The sequence below is a fragment of the Aphis gossypii genome, unplaced genomic scaffold (genome assembly GCF_020184175.1).
Source record: "Aphis gossypii isolate Hap1 unplaced genomic scaffold, ASM2018417v2 Contig00535, whole genome shotgun sequence".
Lineage (NCBI taxonomy): Eukaryota > Metazoa > Arthropoda > Insecta > Hemiptera > Aphididae > Aphis > Aphis gossypii.
This window is the reverse complement of record NW_026083148.1, coordinates 4,129-25,284: the sequence shown is the minus strand read 5'-3', so window position 1 is coordinate 25,284 and position 21,156 is coordinate 4,129. Positions and strand designations below refer to the sequence as shown.

Genomic DNA, 21,156 nt, shown 5'->3' with positions numbered 1-21,156 from the left:
CGAAATTTAATATATTTACAATCTGTACATGTCATACAATAAGTAAATTGGATGAGATTTGATTGTCGGGAGGGGAGGTCACCCAGTGGTCACCCATTTTTTTTAAATATATATATTACCTAATACATGAGTTTAAATTTCAAATATCTATAATTATTTTTTTTTTTTTTTTTGTAACTAATTAATAATTATAATCTAGGATACTCATTTAGTTGCTATTTCTGACAATAAAAATGCTACAGTGATTAACGAAGATTCATCAGAATTGAATATTAATTTGAACACAAATGCAGATTGCTCAATTGTAAGATGTTTATAAATATTATTTTATATTAAAACATAATGTTCTGTCATAGTTAAAAATATTAAATTACTTTTATATTTTTAGCCCACACCAGTATCAGTAGTAAATATGGATGAATATAAAACAGCAAAGTCACCAAATGGTATTGATTTATTTGTAAATTGTTCTGAAAGGGTAAGTATTTAAGTAGTTAAATATTAAATCCTTACACAATATTGTTTGGTTTATTTAAATTAATATTCAATTTTGAATACAATAGGTAATAACAATGAACTACTAGATAAAACTCATTTAATTATATTTTAGATTTTTGGTGATCCATAATTCTGATAACTTAAGTAAAGCATTTTTCATTTAATTGTGTGTACACTGTTAAATGATTAGGGAATTGATATAATGATATACATTTATGATTTATATTAGTTTCCAGTAAGGTACACTGTATATATATATTTTTAAATAAATTTCAGCTTTATTTAGCTTGATTTAAATTTAGTATGTAAATATCTATGGATAATTATATAATGACATGCTGCTTTTGTAAATCAGCTTTATTAAAATGAAATCTTAATATTTTTTAGTACTATACTACCTATATTGAATATTATACAAAATTAGGGTTTACCTAGTTTTGTTTATTTTAGGTACTAGTTGCATTTAGAAATGTAGAATAATTACACTTAATATTTATAAATTTGAAATATTTAATTATTAATAAGTTTGTTTATTATTTAAGATTGAATCTATTAAACGAATTGAAATATTGCAATCATTGTAGATTCCTGAACAAAATTATAAATATCCAACAAACAATAAAATAAATCTAAAATTCCAACACCATTGGCTTTACAAATGGACTTAGATTGCTTACTCAAAAATGTTCGATGGCGCATTATGTAAATATTGTGTAATTTTTAATGAACATGTAGGTGGTTCGGGTAGTCAAAAATTGGGTAAATTTGTTTTAACACCGTTTTCAAATTGGAAAAACGCAATAGAAGAATTTAATAAACATGATAACAATAAATACTATAAAATGACATTATTAAAGTTTGATTGTTTAATGTCAGTGTCTAATAAAACTACTGATTCTATTATAATACAACTGGATAAAAAATTGAAATCTGAGATAGAACAAAACCGCGCCAAATTAAAACCAATTATTGAAACTGTTATGTTTTGTGGCCGTCAAGGTCTACCTTTGCGTGATCATCGAGACTCAGGTCCAATAAACTGTGACAATCCTCCTGTTGAAAATGATGGTAATTTTAGATCACTCTTACAATTTAAAGTTATGTCTGGTGATATAAATCTAGCTGAACATTTAAAAACTGCTCAGGGAAATGCAAGTTATATTAGTGCTGATATCCAAAACCAAATATTAACTTCTTGTTCAAATTTAATATTAAAACAAATTATTTCAAAAATTGATGCTGCTAAATGTTTCACTGTATTAGCAGATGAAACTGCCGATATATCGGGAATTGAGCAATTTTCTCTATGTGTACGTTATTTTGAATTTTCTTCAATGCAAATGAGAGAAGATTTCTTAACGTTTGTTCCTGTTACTGATGTTACAGGTATGGGTTTAGCAAACACACTTTTAAATACTCTTGATAAATTTGGTATTGATTTGAAATATTTAAGAGGCCAAGGTTTTGATGGTGCAGCTTCCACGAGTGGATGCTTTAATGGTGTACAATCCCACGTTATCAAAAAATATCCACTTGCTCACTACATTCATTGCACCTCCCATTGTTTAAATCTAGCAATATCCGACACATGTAACATTCAATCTATACGAAACTGTACTGGTACCATACAAAAAGTATGTGTGTTTTTTAAATACCCTAAACGACAAAGTGTAATGTTAGATTCAATAAAACGTGTATGTCCTGAATCACAGATTACTAAACTAAAATTACTTTGTCCAACAAGATGGGTCGATCGGCATGACTCCATAATTACTTTTATGGAATTATTTGATGCAGTTATTGATGGATTATCGATTATTTCTACATGGCCAGACAGAGAATCGTCATCAGTAGCTTATCAACTTTTGTGTGCTATTAAGCAACCTGAATTTATTTTGGCAACACATCTGCTAGCAAAAGTATTTAGCATAAGTTTACCTCTTAGTAAACTTCTTAAAATGCAAAACATAGATTTAATTGAAGCCATGTCTCTGGCAGATAATGTATGTGATGTGTTAAAAAATATCAGAAATAATGCAGATGAGGATTTTAAGAAACTATTTTTGAAAGTGAAAGAAAAATGTATGTCACTTGATATTGAAATAACTTTACCTCGTTTAACAAACATACAAAAAAATCGGTGTAATGTAAAAATTACTTTTCCAAACGAATACTATAAAATATCATTGTTTATTCCATTTTTAGATAATTTTACTAGTCAACTTCATGATAGGTTCATTGCACATAAATCTCTAATTACCAATTTTTGCTGTCTCTTACCAAACAATAATTTGCCAAATAGAGAAGAAAACATAAAAAGTTTGGCAGAAAAGTATAGTGAAGATCTTAAATGTAGTTGAAATTCAGTAATTGGAGAAGTATTGACACGGACACAAAAATTTGTTGGAGCAGAAAAACCAAAAAATGCATTAGAAGCTCTTATAGCATGTAACCCACTCATTTTTCCATCTACTTATAAACTTTTCCAAATAATAGCTACACTTCCCGTAACTACAGCAAGCAGTGAAAGGTCATTTTCTACGTTAAAAAAACTTAAGACATACCTTAGAAATACTATTGGAGAAAACAGATTAAATAGTTTAGCACTACTAAATATTCATCGTGAAATTATTTTAACAACAGATGAAGTTCTTAATGACTTTGCAAAAGACTCAAGGAAAATAAGATTGCTATAGCTTATAATTTATAATGTAAAAAAATATATTAACATTAATATTACATTTAAAGTTTTTTTTATTTTATATTTTTACTTGTTTATAATAATAAGTCAATAAGTGTGTACTACATGTTTAATATTAACATAAATAAATATAATTATTCAGCTTCAGTTAATCAAACAAAAATGTATTATTATATAAGCGTATAACTCAGTACATTTTAGCGCATTTAGTTTTACCACTCCTGAACAATATATTTTAGAGGCGATCAAAAAAAAGTCATTAAACCCCCCCTTCAGGTAATTCCTGGCTACGCCACTGATTTGATTACCTATGAATATTTTATCTAATAAATTTGTAAATTTTTATTGTGAAAAAAAAATACTTACGATGTTTTTCTTTATTATGTCTGACACCTCGTTAGATAACCTCTATCTCTTCGCGTGAATATTTCTGAGCAAATACTGCATACGATTATGCATACGTTCAAGTTTATAATGATATTCTATGATTACATTTAGCAAAATCATTTAAAACATCTTCAACACATAAATTGTTTGAAATCTGGCTTTCTATATGAATAATAGATAAATTTGTAAATTTTTCTTGACTCATTGAATTTCGCAGCCAATTTTTGATTCTCTTAATTGCTGAAAAAGAACGCGCACAGGTAGCAGAATTCACCGGTATGGTTAAATCTACTTTTAGCAGTTTGTATAAATTCGGGTACACTTCTGCTTCAACAACTTTTTTTTAAATCTACAAGTGTTATATTATTATGTCCATTCAATCGTATTGCACAATTCTTAGCAACCACCATTTCCGATTTAAGCGTTTCTTTATCAATGTTAAGTAATCCCTAAAACAAAATTATCACAATAAAAGTAAGTGAAATGTAAAAATTTTAAATTAAATTAATTTTTTTTACTAATTCTTACTTTATAGTGTTCTATGAACATTAAACTTCCAATAAAATCTAGTTTTATGAAATCATCAATTGCATTTGCCATTTTTAAATTTTCAATTGAAAAACGTTTTTTTCATATTAACAACCAAAACATCTAAAATATGGAAATACTTTACTTTCCAACACTCTTCTATTTTATGAAAATCATTTTCTGGAATTTGATCTTGCTCGCTACTAGTTGTAGTTGTCACAAAATAATTTTTTAAATGAGTTGGTTTCTTTTTTTATTCTTTTTGGTTTTAAACGATTAAATTCTAAAAATAAAAATAAAATAATATCAATAATTATTAATGTTTAATTAAAAATAATATAAATATTACCATTCATCTCTGAGTCAGTTAAGTTGTAAATTGATACATTATTTGTTTTTAAAAATTATTTTATTTGTTCCCACATTGTTTCCCATGATTCAATTGAACGGCTGTTTTCAAATGTGTCAATAATGCTCTCAATTAAATTTGTAGCATTTCCTAATGTAACAGACTCTTGTTGTAATTTAAGACTTAGTATATTTATTGTTTGTAAAATGTCTTCCAAAATGAACAAATATACCACGAATCTTGTTGATTTTTTTATAGATAAAATACCTAAAACGGTAATATAAAAATTATATTAAAATAATATGAAGATAAAGATTAGGTAAAGAATTGTGCATATTATCTTACCTGTAGCTTATGAGTGATCACTGTTTGTACATTCTTCAACATCTTCAGTCAATACATTTATAATTGCTAGGTAGTTTGTTTTTACTGTTTTACAGTTCCGAAACCTACAATTCCACCGAGTAAATTATTAATAATGACTCAAGACGATCTTGTTTCATAGTGCTCCTTAACCGATTTTTGATAATTTTTAATTTAGAAAAAGTTCTTTCGGTGGTTACACTACATAGTGGCAATGTACAAGCAATACGAAGGGCCATAAATAATGTAGGGAATACACTATGAAGTCCAGCTGAATAGCATATTTGAAGTAATGTTAATAAGCTTCCAGTATTCATAATATCTTTTTGTGTTTGATCATTGTTTAATTTTTCATCTGATGTTGAAATCTCCACATTACTTTCAATGTCAGAAGTGTTTGTATTGGAAGTAAACGGATAAATATTTTTTGGTAGTTTAGTTACTTTTTCAAAATTAGAATACAAGTTTGCAAACTGAATATATTCATTACACAACTCATTCCGATCTATAAACTGTTGATACAAATTAAAAAATGTACAGAACACATCTGCAGGTAGTTTTCCGTTTTTAATTTGATTTAAACGATTTTTTGAGAAGAATGATATATCCCTTAAAAGATTTTGTGCAGTTGAGTGAAATCGGTTTTCTATAGCCATTATTGCTGCATCAAGTGCGCCAAAATAAGTATCAATTTTAAATTTCAGCTTAGGATCTACTACTGATTCATCACTAGAATTTTCATCAAATTGTTTTTTTTTAGTTCTACTTCTATTTACGACCAATTGAGTGAATTCAAATTCATCAGCACGATCACTCATAAAATAATTGGATTCTGTGAATATTTCTTCGAATATATTTTCACATCTTATTTGTTTTAATGAAGTGTGGACATTTTGTATATTATTTATAGCCTCAGTAAATCGTTATCAATAGCCTAAAGCATACGAGTAAGCGGATCTATTAAATTAAATATTTTCTTAATACATAATGCAGTAAGTATAAATCGATGAGATAATAAAAAATCAATTAAACCTGATGCTTTAGCTCCAACCTTAAAATCTACTCTACTTTCTTCACTTACTATATACTCCAATGTCTCAATTACAGCATTGTATGTAAGTAAAACATTATTTAGAGCTGAGGAATATGACATACATCTCGTGGTTTCAACTCGCTTTAAACGGCGAACATTCTGATTGGGATAGTGTTTTTTTTGTGATTTTTCAAAAAAAGCAATTCTTTTTTTTACTAGTTGATATAAAACTGTACAAATATTCTAAGTTTCCAAATGTGTCAACTGCATTAGAAGAAGTACTCGCCATTTGTATAACTACAAGATTTAATCTATGGGAATAGCACCAGATGTAAATGGCAGAATTATTTTGCTGAAGAACCATGCTTGTAGACCTTCGTACTCGCCTCGCATGTTACTAGCACCATCATAACTCCGACCAATTAAGTGTTGTTTCTAGTTTAATTCTCTTTCATTACAAATATCTTTAAAGATTTCAAACAGTCTTTGACCAGTAGTAAGAGAAGATTCTTTTAATGCAATCAGCCGTTCTTGAATTTCTGGGATTTTATTAGAAAAACTAACATACCGTACAACAAAAGCTAATTGCTCTCTTTTAGATGGTCGAACGTTGTATCAATAGAGACACTAAAATACTTAGCATCAATAATTTTTTTTTTAATAGATTTGTTGATAATAATTGAAACAGAATCTATTAATTGATTTTGCCGTTGCCAGGATAAAAAGTTTGTTTCACTTCGACCGGTTGACTGTAATCTTTCTAAATAAATAGCCAAAGATGGTGACCATTTACTTAATAGAATTACTAAATCTTTAAAATCACCACGAATATTTTCATTGAAGTCTTCTGTATGCCCACGGAATGCTAAAGAATGTCTGCCAAGATACAGTGTGACCTCTATAAGTTGATTAACTATTTCTCTATTAAATTCTACTTGCATTTTTATTTTTTCAATAAGTGCTGGTAACACAGGCATGGATAACAATTTCATTTTGATAGTAACAGTTGCGTTGATGTGTGAAGTAGTCTTCTCATGTGTACTAATATCTTTAGGTCTTTGCCACGCTTCATGCAATCCATCGTACGTCCAAGCTTTCTGTGTATTCTTACCAAAAAACATACAGTATATACAAAACACTCTATCTAATAAAATGGAATAACTCAACCAATCTCTATTGAAACGTTCTCCATTGGTAAGTTCATTCCAGTAAAATTTCGACAAAAAACATCGACCATTTGAGTTAGGAAAATTTGTGTCGATTTCTGTAGGTTGACAAGGGCCTCTTTGAATAATATTTATTTTCTCTTCGGGCGATAATTTCAAATTTCGAAGAATCCCCGGATCAATAGATAAATGTTCAGCACTTATTTCAGGGTCAATACAGTTTTGAAGTAAGTTGCTTGGTACTAAAAAATAAAATACAAAAAATAAATTAAATTCTTTACTCAGCCAAGATATTATTTAATTATGTATATAAAATAACATAAATTGAAGTTTAAGTTAATAAACATGCATTATGAATTATGATAAGTATTGTTAATTTCTATATATATAGACAATTATTATAAAAATGAAGTACTATAGAAATAAACAAAAATGTAATTTACCAATAGATGAAGTTTGAGCTGTTGATGCAGGCAAACGTTCAAAATTCTTTGATTGATCGGTAAAGACAGTCTCGTTTTCCTCGACATTTGTACCTAAGTCCTCTCCTTAAAATTAAAATTATATAAATTAAATAGGTAAAAACTAAAATGATAAATTCTATGTGTACCTAACTATTTAGGCACAATTCAAAATCGATAGTTTAATTAGATAATGAGATGTAATTAATTTCATTAATATTGTCTAATTAAATTTTAAAAAATAGTATTCATTTAAAAAAAAATTACCTAAATTTTTATCTAAATAAACAAAAATGTAAAAAGTCATCTAACTTAGGTACATTAGATAAATAATGATTAATAATTTATTATATCGTCATTATATATTATTTTCTATATTTATAATATTAATTATGATTTTATTTACATAGGACATAGGTAGGTACCTAATATATTAAATAGGTATATATTTTTTACAAAATTAAACTAGATAATCATTTATAACCAAAAATTACTTACCTTTTTTTGGTAAACCTTGAATTTCTTCTGGTTCATCACTTCCATGTTTTTTTGAATAAAAGTTTGACAAGTCATTTACAATATTATGTTTTTTTAGTTTTGAAATCCTACAAAAATCTTGGTGTCTTTTCCAATTCGTGAAATTTAATTTCAATCGTTTTTTTCCACAAAAGCATACAGTTTGTATTTGACATTTCAAAAAACAGAATAAGAAATGCACTCCCTCAAAGCACAAGTGAAATATTGTTTTTGTAAATAGCGAGTAACAAATTAACAAGAAACGTACGATATTCGATAATCGACAAATGACATTACGATAATAACAAGAAATCAACAGTAATTCAAATTGTCTATCTATTTATAAACATGTATGGTGAACGGGCGCACAGAATTCATTGGGTTATTTGCTTATATTATTTTACCAACATAAAATTGTCATCATCCGTTATCGAAAACACGATACTTTAGAACAATAGACAAGCCGCCACTCGCAAGGGCAATAGCACATTTAGTTATAAATAAATTTATATAGATAAAATATAAATAGTTTTAATTTGTATTTAGTATACATTAGTACAGCGATTATCAAACTTTTTTTTCACGGAGCCCTTGATATGCTTAAAATAACTCACGGAGCTCCAAAAACTTAAAATACCAATTTTACAACTCTAACAATTATGGATCAATAAATTGCTAATATACAAAATGACAAATGTATACAATATAAATGTAACTTGTAACAATTTGAGGAATAACAATATTATATGTACTTAATTTAGATGTGCTCGCGGAGCCCCTGCCCCCTAGATTAGTCTCGAGGAGCCCTGGGGCTCCGCATAGTACAGTTTGAGAACCGCATTAGTATATTACTATATAAATTTTACTATAGTAAATTAAATAGTTTAAAAGTTATGTTTTAATTTATAAGTTATAAGTATAATTAGTATAACTATATTTAGTATTCGATAAAAAGTTGCTGAATTTCTATAATAAAAATTGTTTATTGTTCAATTATAAATTATAAAGTGTAAATGGCCTACAAATTATTAAATTTTAATAACTTTATAAATCTAATTATACAAATGTATTTAAATTCTATGTTGGCAAATTATACATTTAAGATTTAATGATATAAGTACAATTATAAATTATATAATTTATATACTTAATATTATTTTAAATTATAAGAAAAACTATCTTATAGAAATAGAAATACTAAAATATTAAAAAGAAAAAAGCGGGCAATTGGGTACCGTTCTGCTGTACATTAGGGGGTGGGGTTGACCTCGGACTAGGGTAGATTAAATTTGAATGCAATGATAGGTATCATTGTATACGAAAAACGATTCTGAACGAAGATGATTTGTCAGCCTAGGATATAATTTCTAGTGGTTGGTGAAAAAGGTGGTTTATGTTTTAATGGCCTGAATACAACAAAATTTAAGTTCTTTTATAATAATTGTAAGCTAAACTTATGAAAAACCTTGTATTAAATTTCCAACTCTTAGCTACATATACAAACATTTTTATGAATTATACCTACAAAATAATTTGCAAATATTCATAATTTTGACGAATTTTCGTCAAAATTTGAACTTCAAATGCTAATAAAAAAATATTGTGCCTATGTATTCTTATAATTTTTTTAATCATTATAAGAATAACATATGAGGAACTTTGTATAAAATTTTCAAGTATTTTGATAGGGCCAAAAAAATTTTATCGACACTTAAAAAAATAACAAAAAAAATTAATATTTATTAATTATTATTTATTTATTAACAAAAAAATATTTTCAGAAAAATTGAAAATTTCAGTTGTCTATAAATAGCTCAAAAAAAGTCAAAATATTTTGAAATTTAAATCAAGTAAATAAAATGCCAATCTAAATAACTGGTAAAATTTTCAAGTATTTTGATAGGGCCAAAAAAATTTTATCGACACTTAAAAAAATAACAAAAAAAATTAATATTATTAATTATTATTTATTTATTAACAAAAAAATATTTTCAGAAAAATTGAAAATTTCAGTTGTCTATAAATAGCTCAAAAAAAGTCAAAATATTTTGAAATTTAAATCAAGTAAATAAAATGCCAATCTAAATAACTGGTAAAATTTTCAAGTATCTACGACTTATACTTTTTGAATAATAATAAATATCAAAAATCGTTTGAGGCTAAACCGTTATTTAACGCGGTTTTGTAAAAATTTAAATTTCAAACACTCATAAAATCTTTTTGTCTAAATCCGGTAGAGTTTTTTTTACAGATATTTGAAGCAAAATTTATGGAGAACCTTGTCCCAAATTTTCAAAACTTAATTCTAAAAGAAAAAATTTTTACGATTTTCCAACCACAAAATTAATTGCAAATTTTCGCAATTTTGACATATTTCGTATTAATTCGAAATTTAAGCACTTAAAAAAAAAAAAATTGTGACTTACGATTTCGGATTTTTTTTTATCACTGTAAGAACAACTTATAAGAAACCTTGTATTAAATTTTCAAGATTTTCTGGTCATCCAAATTTTTTTTACCGACACTTCAAAAAAAAATCCACATAAAAATCGAAAATTTCAGTGGTCTATAAATATCTCAAAAAAAGTCAAAAATTTTTGAAAATTTATTTGTATATAGATAACACTAACATAAACATTTGGTGAAAATTTCAAGTTTTTACAGTGATAAGTTTTTGAATTACAACCATATAAAAAAATCGATTCGGTCGAAAACTGGTTTTGCGTAAAAAATCCCGTTTTTCCGTAATTTTTTTTTTTTCTCGATTTTTTTGAAAACTATTGGAAAATGTTAACTTTTTACCTCTATAATGCACCAAGGATATTCACTTTTACATCGGAAACCACCCTCATAGTTTGAAATTGGAGCATTATTTCGACTAGTTATGCTGTACACAGACACAAAAATAAAAAAAAAAAAAACATACAACATTGTAAAATCAATACATTCATCACTCCGTTCAGAATCTAAAACACTTGAATATTATTTTTAAATACTTATTGTAAATATATAGAAGATAGAACTATATAAGTCTTATTGTACACATAGCATAGTATTTATTATTGAAAAATTAATTAAATACTATAGGTAAACAATTATTTCTAACAATTTAAATACCTATAAATGAGTTAGGTACACTAGCATAAATAAAAATATGCAATATTTTTAAATGATTTATAAACTTAAGTATGAATTAACGATTGTTAGATTTTTTGTTGAGCTCAAAATTAAGTTTAATCCGTAGGTAATTATTAATAAAAAAAGGATAATTACCTAAAACTTTTGACAAAATTTGCTGCATTGTCAGTGACTATTAATGTTGTTTTATTCTGGATTTTAAATTCGTTGAGTACTTTGTCTATTAATTCAGCAATGTTATCGTATGTGTGTCTTCCTACCATATGTATACAAGCAAGTCCTTTCGAACATCTTTCCAGCGTTTGTGGATTAATCCAATGGATAGTAAATCCTAGGTATGATCTAAAATAAAAAAAGATTAAAACTTAATATTACATGAAATAGAAAAACTTAATTGAATCAAAATGCTCAAAATATTTACCTGTGGAATATGCTCCAGCAGGCTGCTGTAACACATACATATTTGATTGTATCTAATTCACTGATCATTTCATTTAAGTATCATTTTATTGTATAAATTCTCAACATCACACATTAAACTTATAAAACTTATACGTGATGCAGGAATTTTATTTGATGTAACTTCACAATATTTGACAAATGCAGGATGCTCAATAAATGAAAATGGTGATACAGTATCAATTATAAGTTTAAAATTAGCCTTATCAAACTCAACTTGATCTAATTTTTTCTTTGTTTGAACTTTACCAACCTCACTTAATTTAAGTTGCTTATAAGGTATTGTTGAAAAATCTGTTGGTCTCTTTTTCATACAATTGTTAAATTTTGTTAAATCATTTGGATGCTTAATCTGAAAATGATATAAATATAATATTTTGCACAAGAGTATACTATAACTTTTTTTATTTTAATAGTAAACAACAATAAACAATACAAACTATTTAAAAATATTAGCATTAAAATATAATAATATTGTTCTATAACATTTTAAAAAATTATCTAAAACCTATTAAAGGTTCTAGAACTTAAAGCACAATGTATGAACATTTATTTTTTGTAACAATTTTAAAATTATCTAATAAAAGTAATAAAACAAAGGTAACTATTTTTATTATGGTTAATACCTTGGTCTTTAAGAAATAAGGCTCGTTAACTTAAAATACAATCCATTTATAAATTACAAATACAGATACTTACTTTGATATGTGTTCTAAGATTTGAATTTGATAATTTAGAAGTAGAAATGTGTTTTACTTTTGGACCACACAAAATGCATTTAAAGATCAGATTGTTTTTGTTTGCATTTAAATCATTTGATTTTAGTTGTTCAAAATAAGTAGTCATGTTTGGCCATTTTGGTATATCATTAGAGCTGTTCAATTCTTGGTGCTCTGGATTTTCACCAAAAACTGAGAAAATTATGTTTTAAAAATTTTAAAAAAAATTTCAAGTTACAATAATTAGAAAAACATATTGTGTACAGTTAATATTGCAGTTTTGTATACATTAAAAAGAATTGGTTTAATAAAGTTTCTCTTGTTAAAACGCAATGCAATCACAAAACATAGGTGTTGAACGATAATCTATAAATAAACGTTTTAATTTTTTTATAAAACTGATCACAATTCACAATATTACATTATCAATAAAAAAAAAATTAATTAATAGGTATTAATATATAAATGTAATATTATAAATTATCCCAGGCTTATAAATCGTTTTAGTTCAAATCTGTTATTGTATACAATGATACCTACCTACTAAGTACTATTGCATTTATACTTAACAAATCCATAATAGTGAACTACCCTATGAGCATGTTTTGGACCCCTACAACGACTACAAATATACACTACAGTTCCTTTTTTTTTAAATATATAATTAGGCTAATATGATGTGTACAATGATGACCGATCGCCAACAATTGGTATTCGGTAGTAATTTTGTAATACTTACATTTATGATAACAATATCATCTAAATTCTATACGTGTTTATTTCTACAATACTGTTATAACATGAGTAAAATTACTTGGATTTAATTAAAATATTACTTACTTGGATAATTATTGTCCATGACGGCTATGTTCAATAGGCAATAAGTAACAAATTCGTGATAAATAATTTTTTTTATTGACGGTTGAAGATCGCAGAAACTGCAGTAGCGTTATAAAGACTGAGCGAGCCAGTAAGGAATGAAAACTATTTTATGAACTATGAATGTGCAATTGTACAAATATATATTACACCACTATTTATAGTTGGTACTAGGTAGGTATTTTTGTAACAAAATGATAGTCGACAATCATAAAAATTATAAAATAAAATATAAATAAATATTAAGTAATAATAACAATAATAATAATCTGGTATTATTAAATATTTAAATGTGACTTCGTGAGCTCGTAGGTATGGACATATCTTATATAATATGGTCATACGGGCGGTTAAATGTCACATTGTTACAATGTTATTATTTATTATTTTAAAATTGTATTAGTATACTAAGCATTACTAGCCCTCCGTGCTATTTGTAGAAATAATTACGAAAATATCTTTCTTTTTTCCCAACAATATTTTCTAATATTCTACGAATTTAAATCGACAAATCGTTATAGACTAAAGTATATTCTAGATAAAACAAAAATTCAAAATTAACTTAATTGGTAATATTTAATTAGTAATTTAAAACTATATTAATTATAGTTTATTCACCAACTATTGAAGACTTTCACTTTATAATTAATAATTATTAACAAATGTTCTAAAATCCCTATGAATATTATTATTAATTTTATTTGACAAGATTGTATCAACTATTAAGAAAATGTATAAACAGACACAGTGTGATGTATGTATATATTTGTATGCAGTTCATTTTTAGATTTAAAAATAATTTAAACAAACAAAGTTTTAAACTAATCTTACTAAGTTGTATTACAAAAATAGTTAACTAAATATATCTAATTTAAATTATTAGGTACATCATAGGTACAATATAGACATTAAAATCTAACGTTCAATTTAGTATTAATTATATTATTCATGCATTTTGTACTTTTGTTATTAAATTAAATTTAGATTACATTGTAGATATTTGTAGCATATCATATTGACAATGTTTGACTAACTCAATTCAATACAAATGTCATAACAAGGTACAAAAGGCATAACTATGTTTTTTTAACAAAATAAATTAAAATAAACAAATATAAATTTATAATCATAGACTTGGCAAGATCTTAAAGCCAAAGCTAAAAAAGCAAAGTGGTGTTAAGAGTGATTATTCTGGAACTGGTGGAGGTCCTCCTCAGACTAAAAAGTTAGATCCTGTTGAAGAGAGGATATTAGGTACAATTGGGGAAGTACCGATAAGTGGGGATCCTCATATTCAGGTTTCAACTGTTAATTTCAGTTTTGATTCCAATATTAGTGTGCCAGAATCAGTCAAACCTATTCACATGCCTGCAACCACAAGTACTTTTCAGTAAGCTATTAATATAACAATAAAAAAATAATAAATTATTTATTGTTGCATTAAATCTAAAATTCTTATATTTTATAAAAGTAACTTACAACCTATGCCAATGCCTGAACTAAATAATTAGAATACTGAGAATGCATCTTTTACTCAGCCACCCAAAATAGTATTCCCAGAGTTGTCTCAATCTAAACGGTACATAAACTTAATTTATATAGAAATATTAAAGATATAACTTATAATTAAACTATAAATTGTTAACATACCTTTTATTATGTATCAGTGTCAAATTTTCAAAAGCAGATAGGCTAAAGTATACTGCTGAAGCCACTAATAAATTGTATCGAAACCCGCAATTCAATAGTGGAGAGCTATTACAAAGCCAAACTTGATTTACTTAAAAAAAAAAATCGAACTAAAAGAAAGAATGGTAATAGCAAAAGAAAGGAGTGTTATTGCCAGAGAACGGAGTGCTACTGCTCAAGAAGCAATCGCAAGTGCTCTAGTCTACTAGTTACAAGTTAATCTAAGTTGCCTCTTGATATTAGCCATACTCACACTACAACTACAGAATAGATTAAACAACTAACACTACTTAAATTTATATTCTATAATTATATTAACCTATTATTCTATGTATCTATATTATCTATATTACTATTCGTCTATACCTAAAATGGATAAAATAATAAATAAAATAAATAATAAATTGCATTATCACCTATAACATCGTGAAAACTTTGACACGGTCGTGTCGCACGAATACCGCGATCTCACCCGCTAGACCCCCTTGCCTAGGTATCACCACTCGTTCGATAATCAATCGGGACGCCCGAGCGATTAATCGAACCAGTTTCTGAGTCGGCGATGAGCCCCGAAGCTCCCGCGGCGTGGGTGACGACCGCCGAGAGCTTCGGCGGCGTTTGTCTGTTTTTAACCGAGCGTTACGACTCGTCTCCGTCCACCGCCTACGCAGACTGCATCTGTCGCGACAGTTGTTTTTTTTTATAGCTTATATCAAAAAGTACTTGTAAATGCTTTTCTGTAGGTTTTTGACTTTTCTTGCGACTACTTGTTTGAGTTGCGACCTGTGCAACGAAAGTTCTCTTTTCGCTAGTTGTTTTGTTTTATCATTATATTAATTTTCATTTGGTATCATACCTATACACTTGTTGTTGTTTCTTTTATTTATTTATTTGTTTTTTTCCTATATTATTATTATTATTCAATCTGTGCTACGTGAAAAATTAACATTTTTTTTATATAATATAATATTATATAGAAAATATGAATAATAAATAATAATATGCTTAATTGCAATAATTATATTAATAATTAATAAGGCAATACGATAGTAAAAATGTGTTCCAAATGGCAAAGGGCAAACGCTGTAAAAGTGTGAACGCCAAATAAACGAACTAAAAATAACACGAAATTATTTACCCAAACGTGACGTCATATCATTAAATATGATGGCTACATAATTGTGCCTATACAAGCATATAATAAGGCGCGTCCATTAGCTTATATAGTCGAAGGTAGATATCCCATATATATAATATTATCTACAACCGTGGTATAGTTTGTATAGTCATAGAGTAGTCATAATTATTATCTATGTGTATAGTACACGGAATTAGATATAATCACATATAATATTGTACACAACCAAGGTTTATAGATTATAATCTATTATAATCTATAAACCTTGAACAGCTGCAGCTGCTGATATAGATAATAAACTTTATCTATATCTGTGATATTTTATGTTTTGTTTACATTCCGTATGTTGACGTTGTTGGTTGATTACGGTTTTTAAAATTTTATTTCTATTATGAATTAACCATGTATTAAATTGTAATCGTTTTAAATTAATATGATTCTACATCGTGTTGATTCTGTGTGTAACAATTACATATTAACATCAAGACGAGCCATTTCTTAAAGATTTCATTATGTAAGTTTAATAAGTACCTATCACATTAAATTACTTAATATTTACTTATAATTATGTATTTTGTTTATTGTTTAGATACTACTAATGGCTGAATTTTATCATCAAATATGCATATTATAGTGTAACCATTGATTAAATATACATAGATAGCCCATACAATGATAATGTATGGAAGCTCCCAATAACCGACCGGGGGAGCCAGAAATGTAGTAGTATGGGAGCTAGACATCAGAGTGCGCTATTTTTGTAGTTCAGTGGTCATATTATACGGCTTTGAACCCAGGGGTTCCGATTTCGAATCCTGCAGAGTACAACAGATTTTTTTCTTTTATTTATCTTTACAATACGACTATTGACTAAGTACCTATATCTTAAGAATTTATTCATATTGAAATAAATTAAACATGGCTGAGCATTTTTTAATTAATATATATGATCATTTTAGCTGTTACCTATAACAAAATTACTAGACAATTTTCGAAAAAAAGCTATATTTTGTATTAACGACACAATTCAAAATTTCAAATATGTAAATTTAGCGAATTAAGTAGTTATTTCCTTACTATTATATTCACCATAAAATGAATATATACTATTTTAATTACTTTCCTGAGTATTTATAAACATTAGACAAGAAGTATTTTAGATATTAGAGGCTATTTATTTTTACACATTGTTGCTCACGAGTAACAATATTATGTGCTGTATATGTGTTATAAATGGGTATTAACTCGTTATCACAGAATATAAATAGTCTTAAAATTCTATTGTCAATTAATATACTATTTATTTTTGAAACAACAAACATTTAAAACGTTTTATTTTGTTATACTGATCAGTGATCAATACGTGTCTGTAGTGAATATTACTATCTCGTTTCTGCACAGTAGTTTTTTATTTAATTAATTTAAACGTTTTGGTGGTGTGCGTCTATAATAATTATATAAATGTCTCGAAAAAGTGGACACAAGTGTTTATATTTCAACTGTGGTAAAAGTGGACGAACCGTAAGTGGTCTTAAGCTTTACCGATTTCCAAAAAACCCAAAACTTCAACAACAATGGGTTATAAATTCAGGTAAAATATATTTTAAATTATAAGTTATAAAAAAAATATTGTTAGATACTCGAAACGTTTTTTAATTATTATTTTTTTTTTTTAAATAATTTCAAAAATACATTCTGGGCATTTAAGTTTATTAAATAATAATTAAACTATTATTTTTATAATTTTAAAATATTTCAAACTACTCTAAAAATTAAATAAAAAACTTTTTTAGGCAATGACGACCTCATTCATTTAGAAACTGCTGATTTGTATAAAAAACATATATGCATGAATCATTTTCAAGATTTTGACTTCAACAATGATACTAAAAAATATTTAAAAAAATCAGCCATTCCAATACCATATCAAGAAAATACTTTTTTCCACATCCGCACTCCAATAAAAACGTATTCATCTAAAACTTTAAAGCATAACTCACCTTCAATGTCAACTTCAAAGCAATACTCTCCCACAAAATCGATTTATATACCAACACCGACTAAAATAAATTCTTCTCGTGTATCAGAACAAAAAACACCAATTCTTACTCCAAAAACACAACATTTAGTTCAAAATTCAATTAATATGCCTAGTCCCCTCATATTTAAACCAGTTAAGTTATTTGCGAATACAAACGAGGATTCTAAACAGGAAATAGAGAAACTTAAAAAAACAATAGAAAATTTAAGAAAAAATTTAAAAAGTAAACGTTCGACAATATCAAAGCTCCGTAAAAGTTTAAGTAACGCTCGTCATTTATTTCGTTCTCATGATGTAACAAAATCCTTGCGTTTTCCATCAAAAGATGCTCAAATATTAGTAAATATGCAAATTATGAGAGGTAAAATGTCAAAGAAATCATGGTCAAAAGATGAACAAAACTTTGCTCTTAAACTTTATTACAAATCTCCGTCAGCCTATAAATTTTTAAGAAACATACAAATTAATCTACCTGGGGTCAGTACAATTAGACGTTTAATTAGTTCTTATAAATTTAAGCCAGGCTTAAATGCAAATATTTTAAAACAACTTACGTTAAAAGTCGGTTCAATGTCAGATGAAGAAAAATATTGTACTCTGGTCTTTGACGAAATGAAAATTAAAAAGTTCTTAGAGTACTCCAAATATTTAGATGTCGTTGAAGGATATGAAGATTTGGGTACAAAAAGATGTAGTAACGCATTAGCTACTCAAGCTATGGTTTTTTTAATTAGAGGCATGTATTCTAGCTGGAAAATGCCTGTTTCATATTTTCTTTCTGCTACATCAATGAAAGCAACTACTTTGAGTAAGCTAGTTATTGATCATGTACAACAATTAATGAACTGTGGGTTAAAAGTTAGAGCTATAGTATGTGATCAAGGCCCGAATAACAGGTCTGCTTAATCTAACAAAAGAGAAAATATGGTTTATAGTTAATAATATAAACATTTTTGCCATATATGACGTACCACATCTTTTTAAAAATTTAAGAAATAATTTATTATCAAGCGATATAATTTGTTTAGATAATAAAGTTTCATTTTCGGACATAAAACAAACATATTTAATTGATAAACAAAGTACTTCAAGTCGAGCTCTTCTTAAAATAACGGACAGTCATATTAATCCCGGGCAATTTCAAAAAATGAGCTGTAAACTGGCTTTACAAATATTTAGCAATACAATGAGTGCAGCAATTAAAACTTGTATAAAAACTGGCGAACTTAAATCATCTTCAGCATTGTTTACTGCTGAGTTTATTACATTTGTTAATAATCTTTTTGACTGTTTAAATAGTCGATCATTGTACAGTTCAAATCCTTACATGTGTGCAATATCAAAAGAGAGACCTAAACAACTCGAATTTTTAGAAAGTGCAAAAACATGGTACCAAAGTCTAAAAAAATGCAGTGGCCATTCTAGACCATACAGTTTTGACGGATTAGAATGGACAATTAACGCGGTCATTAATATCTATGAAGAACAATCAAAATTAGGGTTTGAATACTTGTTAACGGCGCGATTAAATCAAGATGTAATTGAAAATACATTTTCCGTTTTTCGCCAAAGAGGTGGATATAATACAAACCCTACAGCAAAGGCATTTAGAATTACTTTTAAAATGTTATCTAATATGCAATTGATGAAACCATCTGCATTGTCAAATTGTGAAGCAGATGACGATCGTAGTGTTATGTTTGAGTTTGATACAAATACAATTATAAAACCAACTGATGACTCTATCGTTAATGAAGAAGACGAACAATCCGACTCTAGTCTTTCTTCTTTTTCAATATCACCACTGGCTAAAATAAATGAAAATTTAGTTAAGCCTATCGTAACTCTTTCTGTTTGCTCAGATAGTTATTTTAGTGGTTACTTAGGAAAAAAATGTTATGAAAAATTTAATTGTGTTGATTGTCAAAATTTAATGTTAACTTTAGACCCAGTAAACTATGATAAACAAACGGACTATTTAATATTTTGTAAAAACTACGGCATAAAATCAGAAAATTTTTATTTAAAAAAACCAACCGATAATTTTAGAAAATTCATTACAGAGTGTCAATTAATATTAGGTAATATAGTAGCTGAAAAACCATTTATGAATAAAATCGGAAAAACGATTGAAAGAATAATTTACAAAAAACTAGTTCCATCTTATTTTAATTTCAAAACTGAATGTCAACCTCATCTAGAGTTCATTATTTTACATTTGATCAACTGTAAATTGCTTAGAGATTTTAATTGGAAGTCTAAAAATAATAAAAACCAAACAGTTGCTAAACTTAAGATTTTAAAGAATGTTTGATCCTCATTTCTCTAATTTGTGTATTAACTGATAATTATTATTAGGTACCTAATTACCTACCTATTATTATGTAACATTATTTTGGAAGTTTTTTAATTATTTTTTTTATGTTTTTTTAGTGTTTAATTATTATTATTTATAGGTTATTATTAAACTATATGTAAAACGCCGTTCTTAAGCACCTACGTAAAATGTAATAATTATATTTACATTATCTATACTATACTTTTATTTAAAATTGTTATTGTCTTAAATTTACGATTTATTATTAAGATTTTAGATCTGATCCAACCTGTGTTTACTTTTGTTTTAATTTTTGATTATAAAATAATGTATCTATGTGTTTGTTAATTTGTAAAAGATACTAAAAGTGTAAAATCACAGCTTTTTTAAAATTTATTATTAATAATTTTAGATGGATATGTAAGTTTTTAAGTTGTTTTGTTTAAAATAAAAATATTTTGCTAGATCCTAAATCAACTATGGTACCTATATTCTCATTGATTAAATATAAAATAAATCAATAATGTTGCTTAGTGTGCTTGAGTTGCTTCTGAAAAATTATTATTTGAAAAAAATAATAATTTTACTTAAAATTAACATTTTAAACTTAACTTTATTCAGCAATCATCATGGTAGTGCCATGAGAAAACATAATATTTGAAAATAAAATATCATTATATGATTAGCCATTCAATTTAGTAAATAACAATATTCAATTTAATTTATATTCTTGGAATTATTTTTATTGCGGTTTATTTTTATTCTACCGGTTTG

General features: G+C 26.7%; 1 protein-coding gene across 1 annotated transcript; it reads left to right on the top strand.

The window, feature by feature from the left end:
- Positions 1–1,181: 1,181 nt before the first annotated feature.
- On the top strand, positions 1,182–2,858 carry LOC126554541 (zinc finger MYM-type protein 1-like). Its single transcript, XM_050209601.1, has 2 exons — positions 1,182–2,640; positions 2,704–2,858. The coding sequence occupies exons 1-2, from the start codon at positions 1,182–1,184 to the stop codon at positions 2,856–2,858; spliced, it is 1,614 nt and encodes a 537-aa protein (XP_050065558.1).
- Positions 2,859–21,156: the final 18,298 nt, after the last annotated feature.

What these genes read in the sequence shown, in the direction of transcription:
- LOC126554541 (XM_050209601.1), top strand. Translation starts at nt 1,182, where the DNA reads ATGTTCGATGGCGCATTATGTAAATATTGTGTAATTTTTAATGAACAT. An exon ending in AAACATACAAAAAAATCGGT is followed by an intron (nt 2,641 to 2,703) that starts GTAATGTAAAAA and finishes TTCCATTTTTAG; the next exon opens with ATAATTTTACTAGTCAACTT.